The 12977-nt window shown below is 42.5% G+C and overlaps 1 protein-coding gene across 2 annotated transcripts in view; it reads right to left on the bottom strand.

Moving 5' to 3' along the window:
* Nucleotides 1–835: 835 nt before the first annotated feature.
* siah1 (siah E3 ubiquitin protein ligase 1) overlaps nucleotides 836–12977 on the bottom strand; it is a 28981-nt gene continuing 16839 nt past the window's right edge. For both annotated transcript variants that reach the window (XM_061036941.1, XM_061036940.1), the window contains exons 3-5: nucleotides 7277–7458; nucleotides 5487–5783; nucleotides 836–3089 (exon numbers count right to left, since the gene is read on the bottom strand). In XM_061036941.1, the coding sequence (XP_060892924.1) occupies nucleotides 2718–3089; nucleotides 5487–5783; nucleotides 7277–7458 (851 nt within the window). In that variant the 3' untranslated portion in view covers nucleotides 836–2717. The remainder of the gene's footprint in view (nucleotides 3090–5486; nucleotides 5784–7276; nucleotides 7459–12977) is intronic.

Genomic DNA, 12977 nt, shown 5'->3' with positions numbered 1-12977 from the left:
TGTGGCTGTTCACACTGACCACAGAGTTCAGCTATAATGACATTACATATTAACCGTGGAGCTGAAACTTTAAGCCAACAAAAATCTCCAGTCCAACAGTTAGGAGGATTCTCTGCTGACAGTTGTTACAGATGTTCAAAATAACCTTCAAAGAAACAATCAATTTTCGTTCATGGCCAGATGCTGCATACATACATCCCATTCCTGTGAACACGACAAAACAGGAAGTAACATGTTAGATTCTGGAGGTCAAAGATCAAGGTCAATGTGACCTCAGATCTGTCTCATCCCAACACCTGAAGGGACTTCCTCAAGATCTGCCACAAACTTTCACTTAAACTCAAGAACGAAATGATCCGGGGGTTAAAGGTCAAAATCACTGTGACCTCAGGTCTGATCAGTACACATGAACAGAATAAGTTTTTTTTGTTTAATATTTGGCTAATTTCTTTATCTTCCGTTTCCCCTTCTTCTGTACCTGTTGTGCTGCTGTGAGGACTGACATCAGGCTTTATGAAGAAACAGAGAGACGAGGGAGATTGTGCTTGGGCACCGTACGGAGTGCTCTTAGAGTTCATCACAGCAATGTTAAATATGCTGTGTGGGGTTTTCCTGTAAATAATTCAAAATCTCTAACTGAGTGAATCCACGAGGGCTAATAAACATTTCCTCCCCCATTAAAAATGTGCATTGTTCATTTTCTTTTCAATCTTGCATTGCTTACACAAGAGTGCATTCTTGAATGTGTTCAGTACACAGACAACTTACACTAAGCTTGGAGACAACACAACCTTAATCAGCATGAATCAAAAAAAAAATAAGAAGAGGCAGCAGGTATGAAAAAGATAGATTTATTTAATGACAAAGTAAAACATAAAGAGTCAAGGAGTTGAAGGGGAGCAGCGACATCACTGAGACTCCACATGAAGAGACAGGGAGAGATGATTGGCTTGACCTCCCTCCCTCCTCAGGAACAAAAAGAAAAAGAGACTTACCACACAAACATGGAGACGGAGAGACGAATAGATGAGGAGTAAACAATCCAACAGGGAGAAAAACAAACCTTCAGATGAACGACACAACTTGCTTTTTAACTACAAACACTGAAGTTTTAGCCACAAGTTACAGCCTTTTCATTTTTGTTTTTAAAAGTCATTACAAAAAATGATAATTATGATAATCTCCATTTAATAATAATAACAATAGCAACATTGTAACCATAGAAACTGTCCCTCATTCCTAGTTGGGCGATCAGTCTATCAGTGGTTGAGGCCGACACTGGCAGCAGACAGAGCGCGATGGAGGCAGAGAAGAAATGAAAGAAGAGAAAGGAGGAAGTGAGCAGACTCTTTGCCACATGTCCATCTCACACTCACGCTCACACACATTCATACACACACAAATATCAGGAGATCTTCACTCCTCTCATACAAAAAAAACAACTAAAATAATTAAAAAGAAATAACATACTTAAGAAATAAACGCAAACGAAAATGGTGACTCAACTGAAATGCAGTGTATATTTTTCCTCGCACTGAAAAACAAAAACAAAAGTTGAAACTTCTCTGACGTACAATTAATTCATCCCGTGTACACCTGAACACACCGCCTGTAATGCAAAGAACAGGTGTGTGTTTTAGTGTGCGAGACCTTCACCTCTGCTGTTTTATCCACTCTGTGAAAATGAAGATAAAAAAAAAAAACACATCCGGGGCCGACGTCGCTGCGGTCCTCCTTAAATCCATACAGTATGAGAGTCTGTCCAAAGAACTATCAAAGACAACGGTCAACTATTTAAAGAGCGTCCGATGCACAATCTTTAGCCTTGAATGAACCGATGTGGACCAGATGTGGGCCGGAATGAATCCAGATGTACGGATGTTCAAAAGACTTCAGTTCATTCACCGTTCAGTCATCCTGGACATAACTGGGTGTCTGTGGTTATGTGGATGCTACAGCCGCCCATGCCCGTGGGAGGCGTTTCCATGGTGATCAATAGCCAACATCTGTCAAAGGTGGAGATAAATTTCCTAATCTGCCGATGAACTTCACCAGCTCTTGGTTCCAGTTTGAGCTAGCTAATACATGAAGACACCCACTGTGGAGAAACCAGGCCACAGCCACGTTATGGGGTAGCCCTGCAAGTGTCGGCAGAGCGTGAACCTTTTAATTCCAGGAGGTCCGGAGAGGTGGATTACAAGCAGCAGGAATTATTCGGGGTGTGCGCTAGATAACTGGCTAGCTTCCCCCCCACTGACCTGGAGTCCATGTTGAAAAGTAGCTTGAGTGAGCAGCCTCTGTTTCTTTGAGAGAGAGGGCTGGCGAGCTGTTTGAAAGATTTAACGGCAAGAGAGACACTGAAATAAGGAGGGCGGGGGGGTTTGACCGTTTGTGTCTGTGTTTATGACCAAAAGACGGCGAGGCTGCATGTGCGTGCATGAGTCTCACATAGACGTTTGTGTGTTTAAAAGTCTACAGCCATCACTACACAGTAATGTCCTTGTTTATAATTATTCCTCCATTCATCCATCCATCCATCCATTCATCCATCCCACCCCCTGGGTCTCCACGGCTGCCTGATCAGACAGTCCAGTTCCATGTCTCAAAGGGGTGAGGCAGAGAGGGGGGGCGCTGTGAGATCACAACCAATTTGACCCCCTAAAAGTTGCCCCATGACACAATCAGTAACTCTTTGTCCCTCTTCTGTTGAAAAGTTCTTAGCACATGGATATGGTGACGTTGATGCCCAGGTTGCCGTTCTCTGCGAACAGCTGTGCGATGGACGTGTCGAACACCAGGCAGTCGCTGTTCATGATGGCTGTGGCGATGCCCTCGTGGATGGAGCGCGGCGTGGCCTCCCAGGTCAGGCGGCGCCGGTGCCCGTTGAGCTCCAGCCGGTATGCGAAGTTCTCGGCCTGCTTGCGAGTCCCGATGAGCTGCACGATGGCGAAGAACTGTTGGTGGCCGTCGTATTTCTCCTGCTTCTCTAACACCAGCATGAAGTGGAAGCCGAAGCAGGACTGCATCATCACCCAGTCCACTGCACCCGGCAGGTTGATGTCTGTGGCCAGGAATACAATGTCCTCCCCCTGCACAGAGACACACACAACAGGTTTATTAAAGGCTAAACCATCATGAGAAGTCATGAGAGAGTATTCTTTTGGAGCCAATGCAGACATCTACTTTCAGAGGGAAACCTAAATACAGCTTTTTTTCTTTACCAACAACACAACATTATTTAACTTGTAGCATCCACACAGACTTTAAGAGCCGTCCATGTGATGATGTCATAGTGCTGCGTGAGTCTGATGTAAAATACCAACTGTAGTGGTGTCTGGGGAGTCACATATTTAGCATGCTGAACATGCAGCAGGCAACAGTTGCCTCCTACAAACAGATGATAATATGCAGGAGTCTGTTAGCAACCGAGGCATTGTCATTTAAAGATATATACACTTCTACAAAGACGAACCAAATTTAAAACTGGAGATAATTATTGTTTTTTTCTTAAAGGCTGGTGCTGTAATGAAACATTCAACTCAATTTTTCCTAAAGAAAGAATGAGCGACTTTTTGATCCAGTAGATGTCGCCCTTGAGCACCAATATGAAACCAAAACAAACTTTGTGGTGACACCTCCTCCAAACTGAAGCCTCTGTTCTCCTCCAGAGCCACACCTCCAACCCCCCTCCACTCGAATTCACATGAAGAAGTTATCAATTAGAACGCACTATAATTAAGCACCATTAAGCGCAAGCAGCGGACCAAGTTGTCCTTTGCTCAAGCTGCAATCCCCTCTGGCCTGAATTGTTGTTAGCAGCCTAATGTTAGCACACTTTGTTTAACTCGTAGCTTCATTTTGCAAATAAATAAGCAGTGAGTAGAACATGTTATTCTTCTTTTCTCTAGTCCTCGACTAAAACGACTTTATTCTGGAGGCCGTCCCGTCAATTGTTAATACGGCGCGACAACAACACAGCCAGGGGGACTCATGCTTCTCAGGGCACGTCACACTGGCCATCCGTACCGTGCACGCTTCAACGCTAAAGTCCAGTTCGTTTGACCAGTGTGACCGCTCCGTGCCGTGCTCAGGCACGGTACACTTCCTTGGCTTTGGCACACTTCAGAGAGGTGTGCTTCAGCACGGTACACTTCATGCACGAGCACGAGCCCGCGGGTACACAACGCTGACAGCCTTCATTCTGGAGAAATCCAGAGTTTCATGTCTGTATCTGACTAACATGACTCAATATAAGACACAAAGTAGCTGTCATGTTCTCTGTGTTGTTCTCTGATGTGTGGACTCGGCCATGGGTCTATTTTATTTTTTTATTTATTTATTGTTGTGTCTGATTAAAATGGTTTAAAATAAGCTGTAAAGTCAGTAAAGTATCATATTCTCTGTGTTGTTCTCCGATGTGCGGCTGCGGACTCGCCTGTGGACTCGGCCGCGCGTCTATTTTATTATTTTATTTATTTATTGCTGTGTCTGATTAAAATGGCTTAAAATAAGCTGCTAAGTCAGTAAAGTAGCTGTCATGCTCTCTGTGTTTTTCTCTGATGTGCAGACGCGGACTCTGACTGGGCGTCTCTTTTTTTTTCTCTCTCTCTCTCTCTCTCGTCCGCCTGTTTGTAAACTGAGCACGCTTCATAATACCATAAAGCGTGCATGTGTTGTATTAAGACGTTATGTACAAGAGGTAATCGTGCTTAGGCACGGATAGTCCTGTGTAGTGTGACCGCGGGCCGTGCCGGCCAGCGTGGGAGTGGCGCAGCGGGGGGCAATCGTGCTTGGGTACAGCCCGGTACGGATGACCAGTGTGACCGCGCCCTCACTCATTGTAGACAGTCATGACTCAGAGAGATTTAAATAGGATATTTCTATGTGTAAAAATGTTGCAAATTCTTCCTCTAAAGAAATCCTTTTTTTCAAGAAGTTTCAAATCACTAATCAATTTAACACTTAATCAAAAATAAAATCAAAACTTTGAATTCTGTGGTTAAAGAATTTCTGAACTTAGAAATGTTATTGTAGTCACAAATTATTGATTGTGGATTTAAGAGCTTCCACTTCCCCGACTTATTTAGCTTAAATTGCAAGATGGGGTAAAAATAAAGTCCCACTAACACTAAAGGTAAAAACAATTCATGGCTTACTCATTACTTTGAGTAAAGTGAAGGTATCACACAGCAAATTTTCTATTTTAAAAAATTTACAAAAGAAATACAGCAAGCCTGAATGAGGACCAAATTTGGGCCTTGAAACTTTCCCTGATGTAAACCCTTAATATTAAGTTTGTCAATTAACCTTTTTCCTCTCCGGTAGACATAGCTGGTAGCTTTAAGCCACTTAAGGCATGTTGTTAAATTTTAAGCAGTTAGCTGGTTTTACAGTGCTGATTGTTTTTGTTGGATGTGGTTTACTAAGTATGACACATTGCTTTCACTCGCTGAGTAAAAAGGTGAGGAGAAGAATTTGTGTCTGACCTGCAGCGTGGTGATGGACTTGTGTTGGTGCATCAGGTGGGGCATGACAGCATCCAGGGAGCCCTGCCACTTGCAGGAGGCTCCTGGGCAGGGGCAGGAGTACGGCCGGAACTCGCACAGCTCTTCGTGTTCCGTCTTGTCGGTGTGAGGCAGGGTGACTTCGCAGCCCGACGAGGCGTACTTGCAGGGGAAGAGGACTGAGTTGGCCACCTTCTCCATGGCCAGATTCCTGATGGAGCCCAGAGGGCCTCGGCAGGTGGGGCAGCAGGTGAGTTTGGGCCGACAGTTGGAGCATACCTGGTAACAAACACAACAATTAGTTTTAGCCCTATAGCGGCCCCAGGACAAACTTCTGAAAGTTTATCGAGCTAAATCCAAGTTTTAGCATTAACCCTTTAATAGGGGTGTTCCTATAGCGGCTAATTTCAAATTTAGTTAAGTGCAAATTTAAAGTCTAAAGTAAGAAAACAGTCAAAACTAAGCACAATTTATTCAACACAGAAAAACACGAGCTATCAACATCAGCAAGCAAATTTGTTTGCAGACTGTGGCTAATGTTAGCAGTGTTAGCACCGCCAGCCTTCGGTTATATGTGGTTATGCACTGCATGGGTCGAGTGGTTATATGCCAGTTTAACCTGATACAGCCTATCAACACTATCTACATTTTTACACTCTGCTGACACCATGCTGCTCCTATGAGACGCTATCCGTTCACTGTGCATGTTTACATCTGGGTTTTAGAGCATTACAGGCAGTAACAAGTGACTGGAGCTACAGCCCTGGCTTGTGACAGCAGCTGCATTACAGTTTAGAGCTAGTATTTGACTGGCATCGTGGGCCCTGAATTGATCAATAAATATATAAATAATTAGTTTAAGCGACTAGAGATTGTGGTTCTGACTGGTAAGGGTGCTGAATCCATTTAACTGGCTAATTTTAGTCATCCCTAGAAAATACCTCAGGAGAGAAACAGAAATTACAACACTGGTTTCTGAAGGTAAGTAAAAAGTGTCAATGATTTCATCGATATTGCAATTCAGTGTCTGTTTCTTCTCATTAACCAACTGAAAAGGTGTGAAAAACCTCCTACAGCCTCATGTTATATGACTGTACCCTGACCTAGTAAAAAAAATGTTTCACAGTTTATTTTGAAGCAAAACGAAAACAAACGGCAAATGAAACTAACTCATCTGTACCGGCACTGCACTGGTGAAAACGTCATCACGAACATGAAACCAGCTAAAACCGTCCAAAGGGAAATTATTTTGGAATGTAAAAACCATGCTGACACTTCTACAAAATAAATAACTCTGCTATTCCTGACCTTTTGTAGTTTTATGAATATTACACAAGCTCTGTAATAAAGGCTGGGTTTTTTTCAGCAGAGACATTAGAAGAAACTATTTCACAACAGTTTGTTTCAGTCACTTCATTGGTTTCCCAAACTTAGGTCTGGGCTTTGAGGTTGTCAAAATAAAATGTTGACGTATTAACAAATGTAGTGTGTGTGGGCCTATTCAGTTAGGAATTATCAATGAAATCTGTTATAATTGATGTTAGTTTTGACAGCAATATCTCCCTTTTTCATGTGGATCTTAAGGGTGCTCAGCTTTTCTTTGAGAAAAGTTAGGGGGCTCCTGGGGAAAAAAAGTTGGGAACCACTGAGTTAATAATATATTTGCTTGCTGTATGTGGACATGATTTAGTGAACTTAACATAGAGAGCAATAGGGACCCTCGGTATGATATCTTAAAACACACTGAACACAACAGGCTGCAGGGTACATACCAGGTGTCCGGACTGGCACTGCAGGATGGGGGGTAGGACATAGTCGAAGCAGACAGGACACTCGAACAGGCTGGCCAGGTCACTGTTGGAGGCTGTGGTGCCTGACAGGGTGGGCACACGCTGAGAGGGGGGGCACTTGGAGGTTCCTGTGGGCAGCGCGGTGGCAGTCTGGCGACTCATTTCTGATAGAAGGAGAGAGGTAAAGGGGGAAATGATGAAGCTTTCAGCACACTGTATAGCACTCTGTCAGGGACACAAAGTCTTATTGTTGAAGAGAATGTCCATTTTGTTCAGTTCACCTTGTTCTTACTGACTACACATTTACAGGTAAAAACCCTTCAAGTGTCTGAGTGAACTGCTTACTCCTCTACATCAAAGCTGATGGACACTTCACGACAGAGAGAAGGATGATAGACACCCTGATTCTGTCTGGTTGTAACTAATATTTCTGGTCTCAACAATATTGTGTCACACTCAATAACGAACATTGTGAGGAAACTTTCATCATAATCATTTTCATGTAGCTTGTGCTGCTTGCCTGTTTCTCACATGCTCTCACAAGGTCATCTATGCAGTTTAAATTCAGGCTACATGCTAAGCTATAACGTCTTGAAGACTAAGTAGAATCCAAATCCATTGTTTGTGAGGGTCATCATCAGCAATAACACACAAACACACATTTCAGATCACATCTGGTACCCACAGCCTTTTGGATTTCATGTGCAGCATACAGACATCTTTGTCTGGTCTGATCTGAGGGCTGAGCAGCGATCATGTCAGTATTCTGTCTTTTACTGGCTGTCAGTGTCAGTCTGCCGCTCACCATGTTCAACATGTTTATCATCATCGCAGCAACAAATCAATACAGTGCACATTTTCTGTTTTAAGCATGTAAGAAAAGAATCAGCAGACACGAAAGTGAACTCAGATGTGGTCGTGTGTATCTGCTGTTTCCAATAGCGCTGCCTTGGTAACAGGTGTACCGGTTAATTATGGGATGGCCTGTGGTGCGGAGAGAAGAGAGGAGTAAACCTGACGAGCAGGACAAAAGGTATGTGATGAGAAAGGGGGCCAAACAAGGAGGAAGGAAAGAGGAGATGATTAAAAAAAAGGAAGGAGGAGAAGAGGGAGAGGAGGAATGAGGGAGCAAAGTTGAGAATTAAGCAGGGCAAATAGAGGAGAGAAAGAGCTGAAAAACTAAATGGGAAAATAGAAAATAAGGATAAGCACAGAGGACAACAGAGGAGGAAAGAAGGAACGAAAAAAAACATGCAACTAGGCAATGTGAGAACACAGCAGCGTGGGTGTAACGATAAAAAAAGAAAGAGGGAAGGACTGGAGAATAAAGAGGATGTTTTTTATGTTGGGTCTTTTCTGGGTAGTACAGGGTTGGGGTGGGATGACTGTGCATGCCCGTGTCCCCACACACTTTGCTCCCAGGCATTTTTCATCCTTTATATAGCCCTTCCCACAAATGGATGCAGCACTGGGAGACCCAGAACAGAGAGGAGAAGAAGAGGATAGTATGTGTGGGAGGTGAAGAGGAAGGAAAAAAAAGAAAAGAAAAAAAAGTCAGGTGGTGAAACAGTGCAGCAGTATGTAGACAGACAGAACAACAGCTGGGAAATTAACACCCACAAGCAAAATGCTGCCAAAGTCAGCTTTAGTCATGGCTGCACAATTTGCTTAACCCAGCAGCTAATTTTACATTTTAAAAGGTGTTAAATAGAAAATACTGCTGGAGTCAGGGAATACCATATGTGGTCTGGAATTTTCCTTGGCTTTTTCACTGTAAATACAGGGTGCATCAGGATCTCTAAAGAGGCTCTATATGAACACTTGATGACATCTATCTATCTGATGAGACGTAACTATTTCCAAACGGCTTCAAACGTTTAATCATTTTAATTATTTTCTAGACAGCACTAAATCAATACTTGATTCTCTGTTTGAACTGAGAAAGCCACCCAATAACCACCAGACCTAATTTGATGATTTTTCTTACACCTTCACTTCTTCCATAAGCTTCCCTTTCACGTCTTGCGTGGTAGGTGGCAGCAGTGCATGCAGGCCGATCATTTCTGTTAGTGCATCTGTCGGAATAAAGCTTCTCTGCGTGCACTCGATGCCAACTACAGAGGTAAAAAAAACTGGACCTAATGACAGTCAGTATTAGCTGGCTGCAACTGTGGCTGTCAGCTTGTAAACACATCTGCTGTGATGGAGATAATGCCTTAGCAGCTATTAATAGAACTTCTTAGCTGGATAGCATACAGGCGGCAGCAGTACTAACAGCAGAGGGACAAAATTAGCTGCGGACATTCAGCTTGGCCAAGGCCAGGGTCACAGTCATCTGGCATGCAATGACTGTCAGAGGTTGTTCAGGCAGTCAGTGACTTGGCAGATACAGCTTAAAGACAATACTGGAGTCAGAGCTAGCTGCATAGAGTTTTAATGTAGATGGGTAGCTTCATGAACAGTTCATTTAATTCAAGTGGTTCTAAGCTTCAAATCTTATTTTTAAATGGTGCATAAATACATCCAGACTGTAAACTTGCACCATGTTTTGTTTCCCAATACAGCAAAGCTAAATGGCTAAATTTCTAAATTAGATTCAGGGTTTTTGCTTAAATGTAGAACTCCTTTGTGTCATTCAAATTAAATGTTCACTCTGAATAAGTTGAGGCCCTGTACATGCTGCAGTATGTGTCTGTCCGTGTCTTTGGCTAAGGCTTATACACACACTTTTTCAAAACAGGTGAAACACTGCAGTCCCATCTTGTGATATGTACATATACTGTAAATATTAATGGCCGAAGCCTGAGTGACGTCACTCATCTGTAACTGCAATAAAAAGTTACATCTAGCCTGCCTGTCAATCAGGTGAGCTTTAAGAAATCAATTCCCTGTCCATTCCCTGTACAGTGTGTGACGATCGAGACATGAACTAATCGGAGCAATTTTGTTTTTTGAAACAGGCTGTAAACATGTAAAAACTGGCATTTTTTGAATGGTTGTGTATCTGACTTCAGGTGCTTCTGTAGCTAGCTTCAAGCGGATACCCAACTAACTACACCAGAGGTTTACGCTTGGATATGCAACTTCTCGGGATAAAAGTATAAAACCGTAATCTGGAACCATAATAACATCTGTAATGAAAACCATTACTTTACTTCTTTTTCAGTTAAAAGCAGCATAGAAACCTCTCATGGCTTACAGTTGATACAACATGAGGAATACTGACTGCAGCTCAGTCAGCAGAATGACTGTATGGCTGCACATACTGTACTGAAATAGATCAACATTGGACCTCAACCAGGGGGCCCAGAAAAGGGGGCAGGTTTTGTAGTCTCAGAGTTGAGAAACTTTTCAGTTACCACACCCAATACCAGATATGGAAAGTATTGTTTCCAGTTGATTATTAGTGTTCAATCTAATTACAGAGAATGTAATAACTTATACTTCATGGAGATATGTGAGAAGCCAGTTGGGTTGTGATGGATGTGATTAATACATTGCTTCTGAGTGGTTGAGTAATACAAACACACACATACTGTACACACATACACAATCGCACACACACTGCCAACCAAAAATTAGGGATGGAATAATGTTGCAAACACAACATTAAATGAAGATTCACACAAACAAAAAAGGACATTGTAAGTTTAAGTATTAAACAGAGTATTTAAAGCACTAATTGAATAATCTGATAAGAAATAATGTTTTAAGCTTGTGGTATACATTCAAAATCACAGCTAGGCTTGTTAATATGGACAGTGGGAAGCTCTCATCATAAAGCTCCCTATACAACAACTACTGAAGGTGTGAAAAATATACCATTTGTATTTGTTTGTAAGTCCTAAATATCAAATCAAGCCAGCTCATTGGACTGGCTCATAATGTGTGTAATTAAGTGTTGCCATACATCTGCTGACAATGCTCACTGTAATAAAACCTGACTGACTATAAGGCTGCTATCTAAAGTGACCATCAGATGTAACTAATCCCATTCATACACCAGAGACGAAGCAGCGGGAGCAGTTTAGGGTCAAGTGTCTTACCAAAGACACTTCGGACATGTAGCTGCAGGAGCTGGGGACCCTCGACCTTCCAGTTGAGAAACGACCGACTAACAACTGAGCCACAGCTGCCTCGTGTGTGTGCGTGACAGAAAAGCTCAATCTATCAAAAATTAATTGCAGTATTTTCTATGGTTCTTATCTTGAGCAGAACTAGCTGGGACATTGATCTAAACCTGAAGGTTGGCTTATTGCTGCTGAGTTGCTATGAATGAGTGAGAGCTGCTGCTTAGTGATGGAAATGCTGAGGTACTGACATTGTATGCTAGTTCAGTGTTTCCCCTAGGTTTACAGCGTTGGGGGGTGGGGACAAGCTGACATGCCGAAACGGCGACACAAACACTTGAAGGAATCTTGTTGTTCATGTGTTACTTTTAATGACAGCTGTCCTTTTCTATTGGAAAAGGTATCCTAAATGACTTCTTTCCCTGATTTCTGACTCTATCCACTATCCTATCTCTACAATAAAGACACAAAAAGCCCAAAAATAAATCTTAAAAATAAAATATATATTTTTTTTTACTTGACCTTCAGGAAAGCATAACTTGTTTATGTGGCACTTGTTATGGGGAGAGAAGTGGCACTGCAAAGATAAATGCAAAGAACAGACGAGTAAGGCCCAGCTCCCTTTTGTTGTTGTTAGCAGGTGGCCTAGCAAAGGCTTTTACAGCCTGCATTTACAGTTTACAAGGATTTTTATTAGGAATGATACTTTTACAGAGTCCCTTCTGAACAAAATGAAGCATCCAACAAAGAGTGTGAGCACAGGAGGCGAAAACTGACGCACAGAGGGGCTTGGAGGAGAGTAAGAGTGAGTCAGCTAACTAGATAGAGAGAGGGCGATGAGCACATACTGCTCTGTGGCATGAAGGTGGAGGGGAGGAGGATAACAGAGAGAGAACAGAAGACACAAGCAATGACTATGCACACAGTGTTTGACGCTCAGAAGCTGCAACATTAAAGGCAAAGAAGAAAGGAGATGGGGTGTAAACTATTTATTTTCAACAGAGTCCTGTATGAACAAACAATAGGGCTAAATGAAAAGCTAGCAGCAGACAGAGATGTTGTGTTTGCCTCTCTGTGTTGCATAAAGAGTAGACGGAGCTTCAAATTCTTAAACATGAAACAAGTTAATCAACAGCTTGGACTACAAGGAAATTAAAAGCATGTACAGGGCAAGGTTTCAGTTAGCGACTTGGGGTTTTCAGGGCTACAATGGCGGTTCAGTTTTTCCCCAGGTACTTCACAGTGTGCACTGCAGATGGTGAGGTGGAGAGCATTGTGAGTGATGTTCATAATGCTTTTGTTTGTGATCCTACATCAGAGAGTGATTGAAGCACTAAGGCCAGGTTCTTGTTGTACTGTAGAACAATATGAGAGTAGCCTTACTTTTTGCTCTGAATTAGGCTCTGCAACATGGCAAAAAAATATCATCATCACCAGAGTTACCAAGCCAAGTCTAGCTGGTCTGAAGATCAAACTGGGCACTGTTCGGTTGCTGGAGAAGGCAGTATAAAATGACTTTAACCTGGACATGAGTGTGTTTGGTTTGCCGACATATGTTGAGAGGCAAAAATACATGGGTAGTGTTAGATCCACAGGAACTATAACACAAGTTA

This window comes from Labrus mixtus, chromosome 4 (genome assembly GCF_963584025.1).
Source record: "Labrus mixtus chromosome 4, fLabMix1.1, whole genome shotgun sequence".
NCBI classification, from domain to species: domain Eukaryota; kingdom Metazoa; phylum Chordata; class Actinopteri; order Labriformes; family Labridae; genus Labrus; species Labrus mixtus.
This window is presented reverse-complemented; position numbering and strand designations above follow the sequence as displayed.